We start from the raw sequence: 25,393 nt of genomic DNA, 5'->3' as shown, positions 1-25,393 counted from the left end.
CGAAGGAATGGAATAAGCAGGAAGGAAGTCCGTGTTAACTCATAGGAAACACAGGCTGGATGGTATAAATACACTTGGCGGGTGACGTCATGCTGAGGGGATGCCCCCGAGGTTCCGGCCATGATGTGAATAAGAGCGGGCCTGGTACGCGTGCACGTGCCCTAGGTAATCCCCGATTCAAGATGGAGAAGATCAGGAACACGAAGAACATGGAACAAAGATCCATCAAGGCATAGGAAGACCACAGAAGACCTGGATCGGAATGAAGACAATAGACCACTGTGCTGACCAGATCCGAAGGCCCCAAGAGACTAAAGCAGGGCCCTTTTATAGGGCTGATCCAGGCATGGACAGATGACATTATTGCTGAGGGCCGCAGAGCTTTTCCTGCCGCTGGCCCTTTAAATGAAGAGGAGAGATGCGCGCCCACTCGTAAAGAGAGCAGGAAGGCAGGAGCCTGCGGCGGCGTCCTGCTGAGTGGGAGGCCAGGTGGAAGGCAGCTCCGTGCCACAAAAAAGAGAAGAAGTCAGGCAGCGGTGGCTTCCTGCTGGGATGAAGAACTCCCGGTGGTGGCACTAGGACCGCGCAGGCACCAGCATGGCAATGGGCTCTCGATTGGACGAAGACAGCATCAGCAGCGGCCTGCTGCCTGAGGTAAGGGATTGCCTGCGGCTAGGTCTGCAGGCAAAATCCCAACAGTATCCCCTCCTCAAAGTCCCCCTCCTCAAGCCTCCTATCAACAGCTTGGAAGGGTGAATGTATCACTCCATACCATCAGGGGGAGATCAAGGGTCCAAGGACTGAAGCTGGAATTTCTTGCTGAGGGACTGAAGCAAAGAAGATACTTGTAGCAGAAGACATGACATAAAAAGTTGAAGATCCAGGCAAGACGTTGGCAAACACTGAAGGCAAAGAACAGGCAGGATACGGGATTTGCAGGACAGCAAGGCTTGCATCTCAGGTTTTAGTAGTCAAGGTGGAAGAAATTGAAGACAAGGAGTCCAGATAGTGGAGCAAGATGCAACAATGAGAGTAGTCCAGTTCTTAGTTCTTAATTAATCAAGATGGAAGTGAGAAGCACATAAGCATCATCTTCTTTGTGGTAGCAATGGTGAAGACAGATGAGGCATCAAGCTGGATTTTTAGATGTGAGGGTGGTACAACTGGAGAGTGAGTAGGAGAACTTGCAGGTCACCACACGCTCTTGGGTAGGCATTGATACAAGGAACTCCCAGTGGAACAAGGAAATCTAAAGAATATTGCGCCAAAGATGGAAAGCTGATTGTGGAGGCATGGATATTCCTTTCGAAGATGATTGGTTTATGGCTGAGGTAGGAAAGTGGAAGGAAGCTCAGGATTACTGCTTCCAGGCTTTGCAAGGCCAGATGGAAAGAGAAGTCTCTTTAATTCGGTCAAGGAGAAGATTATTTCTCAGGAAAATCTGTATGTTAACACAGGCTTCCTATGGTGGTGAAGCTACTCCCAAGAGGAGCTTGGTAATCAAAAGATGTCACGGTGATACTTTATGCAAGGTCCTAATTCATTGTAAGGGATTTTCCAGATGACAGCAAGGATGAGAATTTCTTAGGTTAGAATCAGACGAGCTGCTTAAGATAGCAGTTGAGCTCTGGAGGCAAAGCTCAAGGACAGCAGAGGATTCTAGTGCATAATCAAGAATGCTTCTCCACGGTGATGGATGGTTGAGTATATAGCCAAGGTGTACCTCCTAGCAGAGGCAACTCACTGGTAGAAGACACAGAGAAGCTGGCAATTGCTTTTAGTTATGTTGTAGAGCCATTCAGAAAAGGCTCTCAGGAGTGATGAATTGAAGATAGCTCCCAGTAGATCAAAGGATGGAAAACTCTGGAGAGGATGGTCGCAAGTGCTCTCATGAATTCAAGGACAGCAAAGTTGAATCTCGCATGTGGTTTCCAAGGAAGACAGGGTCCTTCCAGGTGGACAAACAGCAAGGCTATACAGGCTTACCAGACAAGGTGGAAGATGGTAATTGCAGTCCTTAGCCTGGCAGCGAAGACGGCACAGGAAGAGCAGATGAATAGGGAATCAGGATCTTCCAATCTTGATCCAGCAGCATGGAACATTGCATGAAGGACACTGGAGGATTGATGGCAGAAAGTTCAGGATGCAGGACAACTTGCAATGATGGTGATAGAGATCAACAAGACGACATCTGAGGAACTTAGGATGGTGATAAGGGCTGGAATTCCACTTGCACAGAGCAAAGAATGGATCGAAGCTGTAGATTCAAGGCGAGATGCCACGTCAAAGACATGGAGGAAAAACACAGCAAGGTGACATTTCAGAAGAACTGGAGTGGAATCCAAGGCTGGAATCTCCATTTGCACAAGCAGAGACAAGGTCTTGGCTGTAGATGGTCCCAGGGCAAGCACCAGGACAGAGCAAGCAGGGACTGAGTTGGAAATGGCAAGATGGAACCAGGTCTAGGGTGCAGGTGCTTCCTGCAGGTTGTTCAAACCCAAAGACCCAGAGTTGCTGTAGAGTATACTCTGATTATAAACTCCCTGAAGCTTGAAGATATTTGGCAATGAAGTTGGACTTGGTACTGGATGTGGAAACTTGGGCACAGGTGCCTCCTGCAGGTTGTATGGAACCCAATAAGATGAGCCAACATCGCAGTGGAAAGAACGGAGATGTTCCTTGGAACAGTGGCAGGCACCTCCTGCAGGCCGAGAAGGTTCCAGGACCGGACTGGACTTGGAGATCTGGATGCATGCACCTCCTGCAGGTCGTGGGATCCAGACAACTGAAGAGATGAAACAAGCAGCAAAAGAAAAAAAAAATTGGCTAAAAGCAAGGTATCAAATGTCCAGGAAACTGGAAATAAAAATTCTGGGCAAAGAACAGGTTCAGAAGTGTCCAGGAACTTGAAGCAAAAATTCTGGGCAACATCAAGGCTAACAAAAATGTCCAGGAACTTGAGCCCGTTACAGGCACAGCTCACTGAGCTCATGGCCTTCGGATCATGTTGCGAGTCGCGGAGGTGTGGTCGCTTCTAAAGGGGGATTGTAAGCCCTTGGATCATGGGACGGCTCAGGGAGGAGCCCCAAGATGCACACCATGGAAGGTGATAGAGTACAGGCATGTGCACAGCAGGAAAAAGGCTGGATTGAGGACAAGGCAAGGAACAACTGGAACAGGAGCAAGGCAGGCTCAGCCCTCCACTGGACCTACACGCACCAATGAGACCCAGCAATGCAATACTGGTCTCGAGAGTAGCCCTCCAGCTACTCAATAGCCCTTCCAGACCCACTGCTTGGGAACGACGAGTGCATGAGGCTACACGGAGGCTGAGGACAGGAACAAGAAGACTCAGATGTAGACTCAGGATATTCAGAAGATTCAGACGAAGACTCAGGATATTCAGAACACTTGGACGTAGACTCAGGTTACTTGAAGGACTTAGACAAGGCTCAGGATACTCGGAGGACTTAGACGTAGACTCAGGATACTCAGAGGACTCAGAAGACTCAGACAAGGATTCAGGATACTTGGAGGTCTCAGGCAAGGGTTCAGGATTCAGGAGAAAGTACTGGGTGAGTGCTGCATCGCTATGCACCGTACACAGCGGTCCATGACAGAACATAGACCAAGCCGAATGTGAAGCAGACTCCAGATGAAGCAGTGGAACTTGAAGCTAGGACATGACAAAGATTCAGGAGAGGCCTGGGCGCGCCCTACACAGCCGCCAGTGGCTGGTCACGGACCACGCTGAAGCGAATCAGGTTCTGGCAGAGTCTTGGGCATGGACGGAAGCAGGCACAAGGAACTCCGAAAACTGGGACAAGATTCAAGACTCAGGATTCAAGACTCAGAATTCAGAAGCTAGGCATTAAAAACAGCAGCCTTCCAGAGGCCTGTGCTGCAGACGAGGAGGTAGGCCTTGTACCACGAGGTGCCCTACACAGCCCCCCATGGGCTGGTCATGGACCATGATGGTGGCACGCCAGGAAAGGTTGACAGAAAAGGAATCTGGGAACTGGACGAAGAGCTGGAGATGAGGAAGACGGATTCAGGGCTGGAACATTGGATATCAGGAACATCAGGACGACTGGACTTCAGGACATCTGGCACAACAGGAACAAGGATCAAGCAATGAAGGAGCTCCGACAAGGGACGAGACCAGGAACATCAAGATGAAGAAGATCAGGAACACGAAGAACATGGAACGAAGATCCATCAAGGCACAGGAAGACCAGGGAGGACTTGGATCGGAACGAAGACCAGAGACCTCTGTGCTGACCAGATTCGAAGGCCCAGAGAGACTGAAGCAGGTCCCTTTCATAGGGCTGATCCAGGCAAGGACGGATGACATCATTGCTGAGGGCTGCGGGGCTTTTCCCGCCGCTGGCCCTTTAAATGAAGAGGAGAGGCACGAGCCCGCGCCTAAGGAGAGCTGGAAGGCAGGAGCCTGTGGTGGCGTCCTGACATGTGGGAAGCCAGGTAGTTGGCGGCTCCATGCTGCGAAAAAGAGAAGAAGTGAGGCATCGGCAGCGGCGGCTTCCTGCCGCAATGAAGAACTCCCGGCAGTGGCACTAGGACCGCGGAGGCACCGGCACGGCAGTGGCCGTGCCGGTGCCTCCGCGGTCCTAGTGCCACTGGATTATCCTGCTAATATAATTTTTGTACCATTATGTAGGACACTCAATTTTGAATTTAACAGTACCTTATACATTGCTTAAATTTATTATTTATGGCTGGAACATATGATAGCGAAAATCAGCAGATTGACCGTATTAAGTGTATTGCATTTCGTGAGGCGCATGATGCTGGAGCAACCTTTTTCACAAAAAAGTGGATTGCTGAAAAATTAGGTCAAAGTGAAAACTGGGTTCAGAAGACATGGAGCATGATTGCCGATGAGTGTTTTACAGAATTTAGTGATGGTCGACAGCTTAAATTTTCACAAGAAAGCCCAAAAATTATTGAAAATTCCAGCAACAAGCAGATAAAAAGCTGTTATTACCAGGTAGCACGAATGATTTTGGATGAGAGGAGGAAAGAGTTGATAGAGAAACAGTTTATCATTATTGAGTCAGGGCTGGGATCCAGGTGTTTCATGTTATTTCAAAACCATTGAAAACCAAACTCCATATCCAGGATAGGCTCTGGCTGGTGAATTGGCTATGAAACTGGGATGAAAAGGATTTTTTTCATACAAATTTTTCATTTGGTCAATTTGAAAACCAAATTTTCAAAATGATCGAGTTTGATCAAAAACTTTGAATGAAATTAGTGACGAAGAATATTATTGCCAAATTATCAGAAACCCTGCTTGCAATGGTCTTTGTGTCATGTTAACAGCGAAGAAAATGTTGTGGGTAATCAAAGAACTTGGGGAATCTTGGGATGGCACCTATTTTCAGAATATGATTTTAGCTAAAAATATCCCATTTAAGAGATCCAGAAAATGTTTTGGTAATAGGCGAAGCTACTTTTTGTCCAGGATAAGGCAAATACCACACAACAGCTGCTTAAAGAAAATGGCATAGATTTTGGGGGTAACAATGTTTGGCCAGGGAACTCTCCAAACTTGAATGCTGCCAAAAATATAGATGCCATTATAAAGGATGAGACGGAGAGTTTAATGTTGAAGGAAAGTGGTCAGGGATGTTATTCCACCGAAACATTGCGCTAAAATTTAAAATTTGGAAAATAACAATCTATTTCAAAATTTGTTGTGTTCATACCTTCCTCATTTTAAAGTAATTTTGCAAGCTAACGGTAGACACATCAACTATGTTGTTTAATTCCATTTTGAATGCTGATTAAAGTGGTATAGCGCATGTTTCTATCAGATTTCTGTTTGCTGCGGCAATGGGGGAGGCAAAGATTATGCAACACCTGGCACATTTAAGGTAATGCTCTTGCCCTTGCTCTTATAATATAATGCTATAAAGCCTGTGGCTAGCTGGGGAAAAGAAATCACATATTTTCCATCCAGGCCATGTGGTATCCTACATAGACATTTTTAAAATGAACAATCTGACTGGAGAGAATAGCGGGCCTCAGCCATGTTACTGCAGTGTCACAGTATGAGCACAACATGTTTCAAGCCAAAGATCACACGCTAGTTCCTTCATGCAGCTTAGTGTTAAAAAAGCCTGTCCAAATACAGGATGCCAGAAAATGGAATGAGAAAACACTGTAACAGCACAAATCTATCCTTTAATAGTAGCAAAGCACTCCAGGCTCTATACAGTTCTGCAATTACACTTCTAAGGTGAAATCACTTAACTTTGGATATGGTGTGTTGCAACACATGTGACATGCACACTTGTTAAATCATTCTAGTGCCTGAGAACAATGGAGCATGAACATGAAAGATTCAGAATAATAGGAAAGATGCCTGATTAAAAGAATCAAATTGTACTGTATACCTATTTCGATAAAACAGTTTACTTGGTTAAGTGCCGTGTAGACTATCAGCAATTATTAATGCAAAGGGGCCTCTACAATAAAAGTTAATGTGCACATTAAGGCTATTTTGCACATGCTAAAAGAGATGCACCATGCAGTAACCATTAACAATCATGTTAAGATAGTCCCCTTATTACATTAAAATGGAAGTGTTAAAATTGGTACTTATAGTATCTGCATAAAAATGAGGGATTGTCATATGCAAAGTGACCTTACTGGGCTCATAGGAAGTAGTGTGGTATGTGCTCCTCACTTGCTATTTTCTGTAGGTGCAGTAAAATCTGAAAATCTACCTGTCTCGGATCCTATGTTAAATTTTTAATGTGCATGGTAAGGCCTAAAAGTTCCTAGCTCTGTGTAGAAATCACCCATGTTAATCAGGCCCAAAATGAAAAGATAATTTAGCAATGGGGGATTTCCTGACTCCTAGAATCCCCCATAAGGAGAGAACATTTTCCCCCACCCTGGCGCAGAGCCTTCAATCTCTCCCTGATCAAAGGCCTGATTGTCTGATGTCAAATGAGGGAACCTCCTCCAGAATGACCCATCCATACTTGATCTCCCAATGTCAAATGAAAGAGAACTCCTCCAGGGCAACTTCTCCCCCTCCCCCACCTGAAGAAGGAAAGTGCTGCAGCAGGGACAATCCTCCCACCCCAGCCTGAAATTGAAAGACTCACATTGTACAGGCTGGCACAGACTTACACCCCACCCACCACCCAGCTCTTCATAATGGCCCATCTACCATTCCAGAAGTCCCAGCATTCTGATAAGTGCCATTCCAGAGGCGTGGATGGTGGGTGGGGAGAGCTGGGTTGGCTTGCAGAGGGGGCATTTTCAGGATTGGACTGGGAGGTGGAAGAGGGTTGCCGCAGAGGGAGGTTCTTTCATTTGACATTGGGGGGGACGACTGAGAATTTGATGGAAAATAGAAGTGGGGAGGTCAGGGTCTGTACCAAGGTGTGTGTGTGGGTGGGGGAGGGCCTCTCATAATGAAGGGGAGTTTGGGAGAGGGGAAATCCTCTGTGCTAACCGGCTCTTTCGCTTTGGCTTAGGTAGCATGGAGACTTTTGCAAAGCATTGCTTATTTGGTTTCTGTGTCTGCTACTACCGTGGCCTCACTGGTTTGGAAAAAATTAAATGCACACATGGTACAACTTATTGCATACCACGTTAAGTGATGTTTTACCATTTATGTAAAATTTTTATTGGCTCATTGATTTTTACTACAAGTTTTATTACATAGGTCCCAAAATAATACAAATATAGACATGAATAAAGCAAAATGCCTAAGAGACACATAATACACTGAATTAATGACTATGAATATTGTGCCAATATCTAGAGTTGTGTTGCATCATGTATGGATTAGTTTCTTGGAATCAACCTTTGGCCTAACTTATTTTGCTTTCCAAGTCCAGATAAATGCAATTAAGTTTGAAAGTAATCTATTTCTGCTGCCACATGCGAAAAGATGCAGTAGAAATCATTGTTGCTAAGCCTACCGTGTTACCATCAGTGCAATTTGGTGTAAAAGTCTACCCTATCCATATTCTCTGTTACAGTAAATTGTGAATCTAATACTTTTTTGCTGAAAGCCATTTCTTGATTTATTGTTACTGTATGTTTGCTCGAAAGGAAATTAAATGCCCATCACTGACAAACAATGTATTTGTAAGTTAGAAGCCATACATTGCTGATGCAACAATACTGAAAAGGTACATGGGTTTTCTGAAAAAAAAAAATTTATTGTCTGCCCAATGCAGCATTTCAGCCAAGCTGCTTAGCCTGACATGCACCTTCTAGATGCAAAATAAAAGTAGTACTGTATGCCTTCATAAGGAAAAATTACATTTTGAATTCAAAATATTGGAATTTTATTTTTAATTTGTTTCCATTTATTGAATAATAATCTGTAATTGTAAAGACAGAAACATTCTAGTGATATTTCCAGTCAAAGACCCATGTGCTTCAATCTGACAGGGTTTTCTGTTCTAAAGCATTGCTGCCCTTGTTCAGATAGGAAGGGGATGACAAAGGATGGGTATTCCCACCTTCTCAAAACATTGCAACCATTGTTTTTAAAGTTATACTGTAACTTTCTATTGGATGCCACTCACCCAGTGACCCTCCAGTCACTTTGTGGACAGTTATTATTGTGACTTTGGCATATGTCGTGGTCTGGAAAGGCCATTATAACCAGACCATGACATTTTTGCAAAATGCCCAGTTCTAACAAAGACATAACTATGCAGCATGGGTCCTATATTCTTCTAATTTCTTTATTTAACATTGTTTATATTCTGCCTATATTGAGTCAGGTTGTCATAGGTGAATCACAAAAATAAAACTTTATACAGAATAACACATATAAACATAATTATATAATACAACAACAACAAATAATTTCTGGACAAAAATAAAATAAATATAATAAAACACCAGATATGTAACCTAAATCAAGAAATCAACAGCACTAAGGCCTGGCTTCATCATTAATCACAGAATGATGAATCCAGCGAAAACGGGGGGCGAAGGGGGGGGGGGGGGCGGGCATGCAAAAGCTGCTGGCTTTTACACCGAATAGCGCCACCGTGAAAGGTGGTGCTATTCAGTGCGCTACTGCAGACGATAACGTTTGTAACGTTATCGCCGGCAGCAAAGACACTGCTGACTCCTCCCCTCCCTACCCCAACACCTCCCCTCCCCCTAATTTGCATTATATCGCATGTGAAAAGGCCCTTTTCGCATGCGATATGGTCTTATCGCGTGCATTGGGGCCCTAACACACGCGCTAAAGCTTTAGTGAATGACCCCCTAAGAAACTAAAGAAACTAAGAACTGGGAGAGAGATTCTGCTGGCGTTTTACAAAAATCACAGTAGACAGAGGTATCCTGAAGAGCCTGTGGAAGAGAGTTCCACAGCATCGGACCTGTGGTTGAGAATGCTCCTGAAGGCGGGAATATTTCACAGGTGGCTCCACTAACAATTGCATGTCTGCAGAGTGTAGGCCATGTGTCAGAGGGAGTTGCAATAAACATTGTGAAACAAAACATTGTAAACAAAAAGACAAAGACAAGATGGAAACGGTACAGAGAAGGGCGACCAGGAAGGTGGAGGATCTTCGTCGGATGACGTACGAGGAGAGATTGAAGAATCTAAATATGTACACCCTGGAGGAAAGGAGGAGCAGAGGTGATATGATACAGACTTTCAGATACTTGAAAGGTTTTAATGATCCAAAGGCAACGACAAACCTTTACCATAAGAAAACAATCAGCAGAACCAGGGGTCACGATTTGAAGCTCCAGGGAGGAAGATTCAGAACCAATGTCAGGAAGTATTTCTTCACGGAGAGGGTGGTGGATGCCTGGAATGCCCTTCCGGAGGAAGTGGTGAAGACCAGAACTGTGAAGGACTTCAAAGGGGCGTGGGATAAACACTGTGGATCCATAAAGTCAAGAGGCCGCCAATGAAGAGTAGGTGACTCGCCAGAATGATGGCTACTGCCTGGAGACAATACCCTTATTCAATAAACATACACATGGTTACTGTGACTCCAACATCACTCTAAGCTTCAACAGCAAGAGGAAATGTGGAAAAAAGGATTTGCACTCACAAAGACGGGAGTAGCTGGATTGTTACGGCGGTTACTACCCCAAACCAAATAACCAAATTACTACCTCCACCTTCCTCTATTCCTGATGCCTTTCAACTAGCTTGATCACTCCATTCTTATACTTCACTTTCAATGCATATTCAGCATAGTTCTCTGCTTCAACAGCAGGGGAGAAGAAAAACTGTTACTTCACACATCCAGCAGAGCTCTCTGCTTCAACGGCAGGGGAGAAGAAAAAAGGGTTCGCACTCACAAAGCGGGGAGTAGCTGGCTTGTTACGGCGGTTACTACCCCAAACCAAATGTACCTGATACTTCACTCTCGACGCATATCCTTCACTCTCGACGCATATCCAGCATGGCTCTCTGCTTCAACGGCATGGGAGAAAGACTGATACATCACGAATTTCCAGCATAGCTCTCTGCTTCAACGGCAGGGGAAAAGAAAAACTGATACTTCACGCATATCCAGCATAACTTCAACGGCAGGGGAGAAGAAAAAAGGATTCTCACTCACAAAGTGGGGAGTAGCTGGCTTGTTACGGCGGTTACTACCCCAAACCAAATGTGCCTGATACTTCACTTTCGATGCATATCCAGCATAGCTCTCTGCTTCAACGGCAGGGGAGAAGATAGGGGAGAAGAAAAAAACTGATACCTCACGTATATCCAGCATAGCTCCCTGCTTCAACGGCAGGGGAGAAGATAAACAACCAATAAGGGCTGTATAACATAATCTGGGTAAAAACAAATAAGCATGGGTGTAGCTTGCTTATTGCGGCGGTTACTACCCCTACTACCTCTAACTAATCAAGCTAGATATTTCACTTGGATGCAGCTCCATCACCGCTCTCTACATTAATGGTGGGGGTGGAAGGGAAATAGATCCAAGAGCTAAGAGAAACAGATAAGTATGAGAGAAAAAATGAGGGAAGCTTGCTGGGCAGACTGGATGGGCCATTTGGTCTTCTTCTGCCGTCATTTCTATGTTTCTATGTTTCTATATGTTTCTATGAGAGAACAGGGGCCTATGTCAGACAAATGTACTTAAGATGTCTGACTAACTTAAGTTTATAAAAACAAATCTTTAATATAGATCCTATATGAGTTTTCAGTGTCAAATGATATCAGAACCCCCAAGCCCCAGACTTTGGGAGCAAAAGTAAGATCCATGCCATTAACCTGAAGAGGGTGGGGGTAGAACTTTGGGAGAAGCTGTGCAAAACATCCAAATAGCCTTGGGCTTAGAGATGTTTGAAATCAATGTATTTCTATGCATCCATGAGTTTACAGCCTGGACGCAGAATGTGAGAAGCCAAAAAGCAGAAGATAAAACCCAACAGGAAGGAGCAACTGTATGTTGTCAGCATAAATACAGAATTGTACGTCAAAGGAAGTAATAAGTGCTCCAAGAGGTTTCAAATAAATGTTGAATAGAACTGATGACAGTGCAGAGCCCTGAAGCACACCTGAAGTGACAGTTTCCATGTGGACCTCTGATCTCCTAGCCTTGCCTGCTGCTGCCAGTTCTGCCAAAAAAGACCTAAACAATTGTAGGACATTCCCTCCAACCCCAAATGTGCTCAAATGAACAAGGAGCATTCAATGAGTCAGCATGTCAAAAGTGGCATAAATATCCAATAGGGATGTGCATTCGTTTCATTTGTTTCCTATACAAGCATGTAATATTAAACGAATGAAATGAATGACACGAATGCACATCTAATTGCATGTAATATGAAATGAATTAAACAGATTAAACGAATGAAACAAATGCACATCCCTAATATCCAAACAAGTATGAGGATGGCAGCACCTCCATGATCTATCTCCCACAACAAGGCATCTATTAGGGAGAATAAGAGAACCTCTATAGCATGTCCACGATGGAATTCACATTGGTATGGATGAAAAATATTGTTCTTGTCTAAAACAATTGCTTGGTTGCAGCAAAACTGATTTTTCTAGAAATTTTCCCAGGTTGGGGAGACTGGAAATAGGCCTACAGCAAGACAAAGCAGGATCAGTAAGCCACGTTTCTTCAACACTGCACAAACAATGGCATTCATAAGGGAATCTGGGAAAACACCCTTGGACGGGGAATAATTTATGAATTTAGCATGTATTTATTTATTTATTTAAAGTGTTTCTATTCCATCTATAACAGATGTGCTAGACAGATTACAACAGTAGCAAAGTAATACAAACAGTTAAAATGAAAATTAATAAAAAATACAAAGTAAATATAGCAAAAACATTACATAACAAAATATATTAAATATTAAAAAAAATATTAAAATCAAATTAAAGGAAATACCTGATGAAACAAGTGTGCCTTAAGAAGCTTTCTAAATATCTTTGTGTCTTCATAAGCTTATAATGCCCCAGGTAAAGTATTCCATAAGGTTGGCCCAGCAACCATGAATGACCTACTATGTGTTTCTTGAAATCGAGCAAGATTAATAAAAGGAATCACTTTATGACTCTTATCAGCAGAACGTAAATTACTCCTTGGAATATATAGTTGCAACTGATCGTCCAGGTAAGATGGCCCATTTAATTTCAAAACCTTAAAAACAAATAATAATAAATTAAACCTCAGTCTAAACTGTACAGGGAGCGAATGAAGTTCCTTAAGCCAAGGGGTAACATGGTCACATAACACCCCATAAAACCCAAAACAGGCAAGGGTCTAAAGGGGAGGTTAACTAATCTAAGACTGGACATGATTTCACCAACTTTAATAGAGAAAATTGATTGAAAATTATGCCAAAGTAAGAGGGAGCAGTTTCATAAGTAACAAAGCCAAAGGCAGAGTGTTGAAGTACAGGGCCCAGGATCTTAGATGGTGAGGCCTTGTAGCATGAAACGGATTTACTATATTACTGCTGGCACACTGCAACAACAAATGGATTCTCTTTGGAATCTGATCCTTTTATCATGATAGAGCTCCTCTGTAATTTTAATCTATGTATCTTTGTACCTATTCATGTGCATAGGAGACAACTTTTCAAAATGACTGGGGGGTGCTACACTCAGTTCAAATTACCCCTGCCTAGACTCAGTGCAGAAATTTGCTGAATACTGGAGGTGCTCAAGCACTCACTGCACCCACAGACCTCGCACCTATATCATCATGTGCCATACTGTTTTGTGATATGGAAAAAGGAAGACTATATGCTTGAGGGTTTTTTTTAAAATTGGTGCAAATTTGGTTTTGTTTATTTTCTTAATTCCACTGTCAAAACTTGGGGTTACTGGTGAAGAGTCAGAAACGGCTACGATATTGTTTCTCACCACCAAACCTGACTGTAACGTAAGAACCACATGGAGTATAGAGGAAGGACCCCACCCCGTTCATTCTGTCACTGTTAGTAGCTATAAATATACAAAGTACCAATATCACATACGTGCTGTTTTATCATCAGAATTCATGAAACAGTCACAGTTTTATGCATATTAAATTCAAACTTAAACTCACACTTCCTTTTCATACAAAATAAGAAGTAGAAAAGCTCTCTTAGGGGCCCTATGCACTTAGAGGTGAACTTTCAAAAGACGAGAAGATGCTATTTTAAAAACTGTAACTTGTGCACGTACATCAGGGGCCATGAGTAAATTTGCGTGTATAAAAAAAAGAGTTGGGCCAGGGGCGTTCCAGTGAGGGGGGGGGGGGTCAACATTTACGCGCATGTGTGGCTATTTTACAGCCTGCCAAAGTGACCTGTCTTTTACCTGCGTATATTTACTTCTGCTCAATATCTGGCATAAGTGAGTGCAAACAAGTTAAAAGTGAAAACATAACTGGATGAGGGGTCTGGCTGACATTGGGGGACTTCAGGCTGAAGAGTCAGGAGGGTCCTCACAAGTTGCAGATGGACTGAACAAACTAGTAGACTAATTGGTAAAATTGGTAATTTCATTGCCGCACGTCTGTCATAAAATCCTCTAATGTGTGTATAAAAGCTGACTTATGGGGGGGGGGGGGTGTAAATGTGTCTTAATAACGTGAGTAAAATCTATTTGCGCATCCCTTCAAAATTTGAAGTACAAATGTGAACTTATCTTGATAAACAGCACTTTTTGTTTAGACTTTTACACAAGAACATAAGAACATGCCATACTGGGTCAGGCCAAGGGTTCATCACATCTTCTCGTTCAAGACCTCTCATGATCTTAAAGACCTCTATCATATCCCCCCTCAGCCGTCTCTTCTCCAAGCTGAAAAGTCCTAACCTCTTTAGTCTTTCCTCATAGGGGAGCTGTTCCATTCCCTTTATCATTTTGGCCGCCCTTCTCTTTACCTTCTCCATCGCAATTATATCTTTTTTGAGATGCGACGACCAGAATTGTACACAGTATTCATGGTGCGGTCTCACCATGGAGCGATACAGAGGCATTATGACATTTTCCATTTTATTAACCATTCCCTTCCTAATAATTCCCAACATTCAGTTTGCTTTTTTGACTGTTGCAGCACACTGAGCCGATGATTTTAAAATATTGTCCACTATGATGCCTAGATCTTTTTCCTGGGTAGTAGCTCCTAATATGGAACCTAACATTGAGTAACTACAGCAAGGGTTATTTTTCCCTATATGCATCACCTTGCACTTGTCCACATTAAGGGGCGGATTTTAAAAGGGTTATGAGTGTATATTATGCGCGTAACACCAAAAACCCGCTCCTGTGTGCGCCGAGCCTATTTTACATAGGCCCGGCGACGCGTGCAAGCCCCAGGACGCGTGTAAGTCCCAGGGCTTGAAAAAATGGGTGGTCTGGGGGCGGGGCTGGGCATGGCCAGAAGCCTTTCCACTGCTGCTGGGCCCGGGGATTGCGTGGCAGCACTTGGCCGGCGCATGCAACCTACACCTGCCCAGAGGCAGGCATAAATAAAAATAAAGGTGGGAGGGATTTAGGTAGGGCTGGGGGTGGGTTAGATAGGGGAAAGGAGGGGAAGGTGGGGGGGAGGAAGGAAAGTTCCCTCTGAGGCCGCTCCGGAGTGGCCTCGGAGGGAACCTTGGATGGAACGGAGAAAGCCACTGGGGCTCCCCTAGGGCTCGGCGTGCACCCCCTTGTGCCCACTGACCCTGGATTTTATAACATGCGCGTGGCTGTGCGCATTTTATAAAATTGGGCGTAGATTTGTGCGCGCTGGGTTGCACACACAAATCTAAGCCCGCGCGTAGGTACTAATATCTGGCCCTAAATTTCATCTGCCATTTGGATGCCCAATTTTCCAGTCTCACATGGTCTTCCTATAATTTATCACAATCCGCTTGTGAATTTATCACAATCTGCTTATCTTACATACCCGGATAAGTCCAAAAGGTGCTACTTAGACGGACCAGTAGCGTTTTTCAGATGTATCTGGCTAAGTACTGCTACTTAGCCACATAAACTGGAACTTATCTGAATAAGTGGCATTACTTTTCTGGACAAGTCCGAACTTGCTCAGCTCATGGTTTTTACATACGCGAACCTGTATGCAAACATGTATACTCATATTTTATAACCTGCACATATCATTTGCACGCAGGTTAATAAATAAAGTAGTAAATTATCGTGTTCCTATATACATGCCTATATGGGCACACAAAAGCAGTTTTGAAAGTTTTCCACTCTATTGGAAAAACCCTTCAGGACTTCAGATCTCAAATCTGTTTAATAAAGATGGAGCAGTCTTCCTTCTCCACTCTTTTGACAGTTATCATGCAATTTTGGCAATTGAATAATGAATTCCTGGTTATGTCTCAAATACAATTGCAAGCATGCATGTTATGCTGATAAATGTCTGCTATCATTCAGTATATGAATATAGTGTAAAGGGCCAAAGAATGACCACAGTGGAATACATTTTGGGAAACTGGGAGCCTGCATAGTGACCACAATAAGTGCAGAAATGTTAGCAATTGAAGATGTGAAAATTTTTGTAAAAACATCTGTAGCTAGGGTATCCAATTCTGGTCCTTGAGGGCCACAAACCAATCTGGTTTTCAGGACATCCCTAATGAATATGCATGAGATAATTAACATGGCCACTGCCTCAACTGTATGCAAATCTGTCTCATGCATATTCATTAGGTATATGCTGAATACCAGACTGGGTTGTGAGCCTTGAGAACTGGAGTTGGATACCTCGGATCTGCAGTATAAAAAGAGACCTGAAAAATAAGAGCTACTGAGGGCTGTATATGCTTTAAGTAAGAAAAATGATTATTGAATATTTCATGTGCGGTGATATGTAGCCTCAAGAACCAGTCTTAAAATCTGATTTCTCCAAGGAGAAGCAGGATGCGGTAGTCCTCATAGGTGGGTGATGTCATCTGATGGAACTTGGCCAGGGAAGATTATTACAAAGCTTCTAGAAGCTTTGACATGCTCCACTGAGCATGTGTGTGCTGTACTGTGTCATGGACATTGTGCAGGACCCCCTCAGTTCTAGTTTTTCCAAGGAGCCTAATAGCTGAGTTCTGTCCTTTCAGCAAGAACAGTTTTTTTGTATGTTTTATCATGGAGCTTCCAGGTTCATCTTCTTCCTCCTCTATTAGGTTCACTAAGTAGGTTTTCTCATTGAAGTTAAAGCTTTCTTTATTTTTAATTGTATGGGTACATTGAGCAGTATTGATAAAATTGATTCATTTAATTTGCCTCGTTAATTATGTGACTGATGCCCAAGAAGCAGAAGAAAGCCAGTTGGTTCAATAAGTGTTTTCAGTGCAGATGTCTCATGTCTATCATGGACCCCTATGACAGATGTATACTTTGTCTGGAGGATGACCATGACATTGAAGACTGCTTCACATGTAGGAAGATGACGTCTAGAGGATGTCATTCCTGTCTGGGGTTAATGAAAAAGCTCTTCAGTAAGTCTAGCCCATTGGCATCAGGATTGGTGGCATCAACATTGGCATTTAAGAACCCAGGAGCTGCACTGGATGCTGGACATCAAGCACCAACAGAGGCCAGGGAAACAGATCATCACTTATCTCCCCTCACCTGATAGAAATGAAGTATTGTGCTTCATTGAACACAGCATCGAAGAGCACAGATGAAGGCTAAGCATCAGCATTGGTTCCCATTGGTGCCTGAAGCCAGGAGCAGGGAGGTTCTGGCTGCAGCCGTAAATCCCCTAAAGCATTCCCATAGAGAGGGAACTCATCTATACATCATCTTGGAAATCTCAACAGCCTTCAAGAATTTGGATGCAAGTGACCATTCTTCCTCAAGTTATCCAGGAAGATGTTACCACCTGTTTCCCATGCTGTACTGGCAACAGCAATTTTTGAGAAGGAGTTGGAGAAAAAGATCCAGGTAGTGTTGGATTGCAGTGCTGCAAGCACCAGTGCATCGGCCACTCCATCTACACTGGTTGAAGCTTTCTTCCACTGGAAAGGATCAGTGGCCCCCAAGAGGCAAGAGAGTTCCTTTTATAGCAGTTCCTGATGTTGAGAAGAAAACCAAGAGCTTCTCAGTGGGTAATTTGGTGGGATTTCCAAAAGGCATATGGGTAGATTTTAAAGGGACTGTGCCTGCGCCCATAAACGTGCATATCTCGCCATGCACAAAATACGTGTTATTTTATAAACTATACACATAGGTTATAAAATACTCTTAAGATATGTGCACAGACATACATGCTAATGCATACTTTGAGGGGGAGAGAGAGAGCCTCTTTATAGGGCTCAGTCTGATACTCTGTATATGGACCATTGTAAAGGGGCACTTTGATTTGGGGTGAGTTATCGGGAGGTGGGTTGGGATTGAGGGTGGTGTTACAGACACATTCAGAGGTATCCATTGTGAAATTGACATTGTTAAAGAATTTTAGACCTTATAAAGTGATGAAAAGGAGTTGATTTGTACACTTCAGCTAGCAGAGACTACAGTGTACAAATCAACTCCTCTTGTTAGAAAACTGTTACGCAGAATTTTACTATGGAAAACTTTGTGAAAATTGGCATGTGGAGGCCTTTCCATGCCTATTTTTAGCATTGAAAAACATAGTTAATGAGCTGCTTGGCATAATTTTGCATCACAATAGCTGATTAGTTTTGCATTTGCATAAACTTTTGCAAGAATTTATGTGTGTATGTTTACTAAAAGCAAAAGCAATAACATTTGCAAAGTCCACTTTGTGCATACAAAGGGAAAATTGAGCACTTCAGACCAAATTAGGGTCACACGTTGCCATTTTTACATACAAAGTAGACTTTGCGAAATTCAACACACTTTAGTACATCAGCCTCCTATTTACATTATTTTTAAATTTAAAAAACCCCTAGAGCTAGCTAATGCACAGGAGGTGGGCCTCTTTCAAATAAAAGGAGGCTGTAGAATGAGGGGTCATGGGATGAGGGTGAAAAGGAGTACACTCAGGAGTAATCCAAGGAAATATTTCTTTACAGAGAGTAATGGAGGCCTGGAACAGCTTTCCCATGGAGGTGGTGGAGAGAAGGACAGTATCTGAATTCAAGAAACCATGGGATAAGCACAGAGGATCTCTGTGGGAGTAGTGAAAATTGTAAAGCTGACTAGTTGGTATGGATGGGCAGACTAGATAGGATGTATGGTCTTTTTCTGCCATTATGTTTTAATGATGCTATAGAAATGAGAGATCCTACAGTTTGAACATTGCAATATTTTTTTTTAATTCAAGTATTAGAACTAGGAATTCAAAGATAGAAAATGGAATTTAGGTAGAAAATCAAAATGGTAGATTTGTGTTATATTTTTGGCCTCAGTTCTGTAAAATTCTGGAGTCACACAATAACTGAATAAAGAACTATATTTTGCAAAATTTTATCTTATGCTGCAAAAAAAAAAAAAAAGTAATTCAATCCAGCTTGGGGGATATTCAGCCCTGAGCTCTGGAGATATGATTCTATCTGCAGTAGAAGAGGCCAAAGACAATCTATTTATCCAAAAACATCATAAACCTCTATCCAATTAGACTGAATAAATGCCCCAAGCAAGAGTAAATTCCTTTTTACCTAGAGCAGATGTTTTCAACCTTGTCCTGGAGTACCCCATAGCCAGTCAGGTTTTCAGCATATCCACAATGAATAATATACATAAGCTAGATCTGAATAAAGAAGAGGCAGTGCATGTATATCCATCTCATGCATATTCATTGTGGATATCCTGAAAACCTGGCTGGGTATGGAGTATTCGATGATAAGGTTGAAAACTCTTTTAAAGAGCCCACAGTGGGAACCCAGGCTGCCAGCGCTGGCTGATGATGTCACATGGCTAGGTATATAAGGCCCAGCTGCGCATTGGAACTTTAACTCAGCAACGGGTCTCCTGCATCTGCAGTGTGTGTTGCTCCTATGTCTCAGTTCCTACTCATTCCTGGTTCCTGTCTGTGTTCCTGGTCTCTATTGGTTCTCTTCATATCCAGACTTATCCAGTTTTCCTCATCCAACCTTCCTCAGCCTTCCTCGTCCAGGCTTGTCCAGCCATTCTCATCTAGCCTTGCCCTATCCTCTCTATCTCATCCAGTGTCTTCTGTGTATCTTTGTCTACCCTTGGCATGACTTCTGGATCTTGACCTCTTGCCTGGACCTGGATCATGTTTGTCCACAGCCTGACCCAACCTTGACCTGTCCGAAAGATGGTGGGTAGGTGAGCCTTTGTGCTGTGGTGTAGTTGACACAGCCTCCACGGCATACCCACGAGGCCTATGCCAGCAGCTGGTAAATGCACCCTAAGGTGGGAGAGTCTGGAACTTCACCTTTAACAGCCACCTCCCCTGCAGATTGAGTCCTTAGGTTCTAGTGGCCAGCAGAACGTAGGTGGGTCCTTAAGGTGGTGTAGATGACTAAAGTCCAAAGGCACAGCAAAGGAGTCAGAGGCAGGCCAAGGTGGGAGCAAGCAGCTAGCAAGAGTGGTCAGATCCAGGCAAGAGGTCAAGATCTGAAGAGTCAAGTCAAGGGTGGACGGAGACACACTGAAGACACTGGATAAGATGAGTAGGACAAGGCGAGGCTGGACCAGGAAGACTGAAGAAGACAAGGCTGGATGAGGCTAGGTTGGAAGGCAAGGCACAAGAACCAGGAACCCAGACAAGAATCAAGAACCAACATGCAGGTGCAACACACACTACTTCAGGAGTCAAAGACCCGTTGCTGAAGCAAGGAACTGTTGATGTCTTCTGGAGGCGCTGGTCCAGGTTTCTTGCCATGGGGTGCATATTATGCACACACATACGCAGGCATGCACTATGGGAAGGCACAAAGCAGTAGCTTGGCTGGGGAGGTGGTGTCAGCGATGGTCGGTGGCATTTGGCAATGGCGGGATACCACCGTGACAGGAGGCCTCTGGCAGCATGGGGCAGCAGCAGGGAATGAGTGGGGCAGTTCACAGAAGCATCCCGTGAGCTGCCAAATGTAACAGCCTGCCTTCAACTCTTTAAATCTGTTTCCTGCCCTAACCCTGGAGTGCCGTCAGACTCTTGCTTACCTGACCACCCTAAGGACCTATCTAAGTCCTGCTGGCCACCAGAACCCAAGGGCTAAGCCTGAGGGGGAGGCATCTGGTATAGGCAAAGCTCCAGGCTACCCGCATCAGGGCATGTTTGCAGCTGTCAGCATAGGCCTTGTAGGTTCATCTACAAGGTTGCATCAATTTTGCCACAACAACAAGGACTCATACCCATGCCACTCATCACAGTTTGTTGAGGCCATGAGCTTGGCAGACTCACCTCAGGTCTCTGCTATCGCTAGGCTAGTGCACTAGCTTCAGCAGCAGCAGGACCAGCTAAATATTATGGCCAGGTACCTCTAGGCCATGGTTGCCTAGTCCTCTCCCGTTTCCACTCTGGTACCAGCGATATGCCCTACTACTATCATGCTTCACTTGAGGTATGGTGGAGATCCAGTGAAATGTAAAGGCTTCCTAATTCATTGACAGATGCAGTTCGATTTGCAGGCAACTTTGTTCCCAATGGATCAATTCAAAGTGACTTATATTTTATCCTTGTTGGGCGGCTTTGCCCTGGCCTGGGCCTTATCCCTTTGGGAAAGAGATGATCCACTCCTAGGGGACTTGAATCACTTCTTGCAAGAATTCTGGCATATCTTTGAGTCTGGTCTCACGACGTCCAAGGCATCTGAACTCCTGCAGATCAGAGAAGGCTCTTGGTCTGTGGGGGAGTGCACAGTTCACGCGCACCTGGCCTCTAAACTTCAGTGGGGCTGTGACAGCCTGATTGCAATCTTCAGGCAAGGGCTCTTGGAGTGCATAAAAGATGAGCTGGCTGCCAGGGATTTGCCTGATACGTTGGAAGGCCTAATCAGCCTAGACATCCATCTGGCCCTGAGTTTCCAAGAAAGGACCAGGGAGAGGGGCTCAGCTCATCACTCTGTCTGCCTTGCCCCAAATGTCCAGTAGCCAATGGCCTCTTGCACATCTCCTGAGCCGGGACAGACACCAGTAGAGGCCATGCAGGTTGACTACCTCATGCTGTCTGCGGAGGAGAAGCAGAAGTGCCGAAATCTCAACCTGTACCTATTTTGTGCTGCATCTGGGCAATTCACAAGTCGCTGCCCAATTAAGTTGAGAAACTCTAAGACCTAGGTCTGGTGGAAGAGGCTACCCTAAGTCATCCCTGCACCTCTACACAACTTTTTGTACTGGTATATCTCTCTCTTGGGGACATTCTTCTTGACACTCTTGCCTTTTTGGATACCGGCGCAGGCAGCAATTTTATCCACGAGGCCTTGGTCCATCACTATCTGACACCGACAGTCACTTTGTATACGCTGCTCTCAATCTCATCTGTATACAGAGAACCTTTGCCTGGATATGTTACGAGAGCCACTGTATGACTCACCATGCAAGCTGGGATATTGTATGGAGAGCAAATTAGTCTTTATGTATTGCCTAAAGTGGTCAATGCAATCATCTTGGGCCTACTATGGTTCATGCTACATCAGTCCCATATCAATTGGGCCACATTACAGATCACCAAATGGAGCTCTCGCTGTCATGAGCAAAGCCTTGCCAAAGTTCCACCTGTGGTGCCCCTGGTTCGGACAGTTACCTCAGTACTTCTGGGTGTTGCAAATCTGGATAGATTTGTGGACCCTTGGCCCGAGGTGGAGTTGGCGCTACCTGAGGGGGTAAATCCCCGCAGGTCTCCAGCATCGAGAGGCGAGGCCGGAGAGATGCAGGGGCCAACTGGAGCTTCGCCACTACCAGCCCACGTTCCCCACGGGTTGAGCCCTTGGGTGCTGGGGCCGGCTGGTGTTAGGTGGGCTCCTGTAATGATGGGTGTAGAGAGCATGAGTGTCTGGAGGTGAGGCGGAGTCTGGACAGGAGCAAAGGAAGGAGACCAGGAATACCACGGTTCAGTTCCAAGACTGGGGCAGGCGGAGAGAAGCATGGAGAATACGTTCCGAGGTCAGAGGTCAAGAAGCTAGGAGATCCGTCCGAGGGCAAGAAGGGCTGGATCAGGCACAGGTAGGCTGGATCAGGAACAGGCAGGAACAAGAACGCTGATGCAGGAATGCTGAGAGAAGGAGACCTGATTGCCAAGCCAGCTGTTGGAAGTCTGCTGCCGGTATATATATGACCTGAGCCCTGACGTCATCCGAGGGAGCCAGTGGCAATTTCCCGCTGCAGGCCCTTTAAATCGTCTCAGGCGGCGCGTGCATGCGCCTAAGAAAGGGCCAAAAGAGGACAGCGTCGGCAGCGGCCTGAGTGCTGGGAGGCCCAGGATGGCCTCGGCGGCATGGAAGGCCCATCGACCATGTCGGGAGGAGCTGGGAGCCGAGGCTCGAGAGCCGGAGGTTGGGTCAGAGTCTTGAAGAGTCGGGGAGGCCGACCAGGATGGCCAGCAGCTGGTGAGTATAACTGTACCCCCCCTTCTAGGCTCCCCTCCAGGGGGTTTAGGCTTGTTGGGATGAGAGGTATGAAATTGTTGCAACAGGCTCTTGCCAAGGATGTTGGCAGCAGGTTCCCAGGAATTTTATTCTGGACCAAAGCCTTCCAAAGCGAGTAGTTATTCCCATCTCTGGCCTCTCTTCCTTATGTCCAACTCGTCCCGCACTTGGTAGGTTGCGTCATCCTCCGACGTTACTGGCTGTGGCTCGGGTGGTTTCTTAGTTGGCTAGGAGAACACCAATGGCTTCAGGAGCGAGATGTGGAAAGAGTTGTGGTCTTTCATGGATGATGGCAACCAGAGCTGGTAGGTTACCGGACCTAGCTGACGGAGCACCGGGAAGGGCCAAATGTAGCGTGGAGCCAAGCGCATGGATGGAAGCTTCAAGTGAATGAAACGCGTGCTAAACCAGACCTTGTTGCTGGGCAGGAATTGTGGAGCAGGTCTCCGATGGGCATCCATGTTCCGCTTAGCTTGGTGACCAGCCTCTTGTAGCAACAGCTGCGTGCTTTCCCAGAGTTGTTGCAACTCCTGTGCTGTTAACTGTGCTGCCAGTGAGGAAACCGTCAACGGTAATGGTAGCAGAGGAAGCGGTTGCCTCCCGTAGACTACTTGGAAGGGCGAAGACTTAGTGCTGAATGAGACGTGAGAGTTGAGGGCAAACTCGCCCAAGGCAACAACGCAGCCCAATCATTCTGTTGGCTGTTAACATAAGCGTGGAGGAAAAGTTTCAATGTGCGGTTAGTTCTCTCCGCTTGGCCATTTGCCTGCGGGTGGTAAGTGGTCGTGAAATCCAGTGAAATGTCAAACATTTTGCAGAGCGCTCTCCAAAACTTGGCTGTGAATTGGGTACCGCGGTCGGATACTCGGTACTTGGGCAACCCATAGAGGCAGAAGATGTTTTGAACAAAAAGTTGTGCTAGCTGCGGAATGGACGGCAGGCCTGGAAGTGGAACGAAGTGGGCCATCTTGGAGAAGCGGTCTATCACTATCCAAATGGTAGTCTTGCCTTCGGAGGGTGGTAAGTCCACAATAAAATCAGTGGAAATATGCATCCAGGGTTTTTTGGGAGCCAGTAGGGGAGGCAGTAAGCCCCATGGTCAATCGGGTGGTGGCTTCTGTTGAGCGCACACGTGACAGGCATCCACATAGGCCTGAACGTCCTTTCTCACGGTGGGCCACCAGTAGAACTGCTGGATGGAGGCTAAGGTGTGGGCTCGTCCATGGTGTCCCGCGGTACGGGCGTCATGGGCCCATCGGAGAAATTTCTCGTGAAGTCTGTGAGGCACGACAGTTTTCCCAAGTGGTACCGTGGCAGTGGCTGCGAGTTGGATGCAAGCAAGGTCGATGATATGTCGCTGTGGCTCTGGGTGTCGTCAGGGATGAATGAGAGGGAAAGGGCACCCGCCTTGACGTTCTTGGCCGCAGGTCGATACCGGAGAATAAAGTTGACGTGGGTAAAGAAAAGAGCTCATCAGGCCTGCCGCGGGTTCAGGAGTTGGGCTTGGTGCAAGTATTCCAAATTTTTGTGGTCAGTGTACACGGTGATATAATGTTGTGCCCCCTCCAGCCAGGGGTACCACGCCTCGAAAGCGAGTTTTATTGCTAGCAACTCCTTGTCCCCAATTCCATAGTTTCTCTCTGCAGGAAAAAATCATCTCAAAAAAAAGGAGCAGTGGTTCAGGGTCCCAGAGGAGGAGTGCTGGCTTAGGACAACCACTACCCCTTTGGAGGAGGCATCCACCTCCACGATGAAGGGTTTTTGGGGGTCTGGGTGCTGGAGGCAGGGCTCGCAGAGGAACGCAGCTTTTAGACGTTGGAAACCTGTCTGGGCTACAGGTGGCCATTGCTTGGGGTTAGCCCCTTTATGGGTCAGGGCCGTAAGAGGTGCGGTCAGGCTAGAGTAGTTATGGATGAAGCTGTGGTAGTAATTGGCAAAGCCAAGGAATCTTTGCAAGGCCTTGAGGCCAACCGGCTGAGGCCAATTCTGAATGCTTGCGAGTTTCTCCAGGTCCATTTGGAATCCCTGTTTAGAAATGGTGTAGAAGGAAGGGTAGACGTTCCCTTTTGAACAAGCACTTCTCCAACTTGGCAAATAATTGGTGGTCCCAGAGGCATTGAAGGCCCCGAGCGACATCTCGGCAATGGGTTTGGAGATCCCAGGAGAAGATCAAGAGATGGTTGAGGTAGACAACTACGCAGTTGTAGAGCATGCCTCGTTCATCATGTTTTGAAAGACGGCTGGTGCATTACAGAGTCCAAAGGGCATGACTAGGTACTCGTAATGGCCGTCTCTGGTGTTAAAGGCCATCTTCCATTCGTCGCCCTTCCTAATGCGGATCAAATTATATGCCCCTCAGAGGTCCAGCTTGGAGAAGACGCGGGCTCCTTGAAGACGGTCAGAGTTCCGTGATGAGAGGCAGAGGGTA

General features: G+C 45.4%; 1 protein-coding gene across 1 annotated transcript in view; it reads right to left on the bottom strand.

Moving 5' to 3' along the window:
* The window catches only part of PTCHD1 (patched domain containing 1), a 138,804-nt gene extending 113,703 nt beyond the window's left edge, over window positions 1-25,101 (bottom strand). The window contains exon 1 of the mRNA XM_029603248.1: window positions 24,688-25,101. Coding sequence (XP_029459108.1) covers window positions 24,688-25,101 — 414 coding nt within the window. The remainder of the gene's footprint in view (window positions 1-24,687) is intronic.
* Between the last annotated feature and the right edge of the window lie 292 nt (window positions 25,102-25,393).

Source organism: Rhinatrema bivittatum, chromosome 5 (genome assembly GCF_901001135.1).
Source record: "Rhinatrema bivittatum chromosome 5, aRhiBiv1.1, whole genome shotgun sequence".
Taxonomy (NCBI): domain Eukaryota; kingdom Metazoa; phylum Chordata; class Amphibia; order Gymnophiona; family Rhinatrematidae; genus Rhinatrema; species Rhinatrema bivittatum.
The sequence above is the reverse complement of the archived record's forward strand: the minus strand, read 5'-3'. Positions and strand labels throughout refer to the sequence as shown.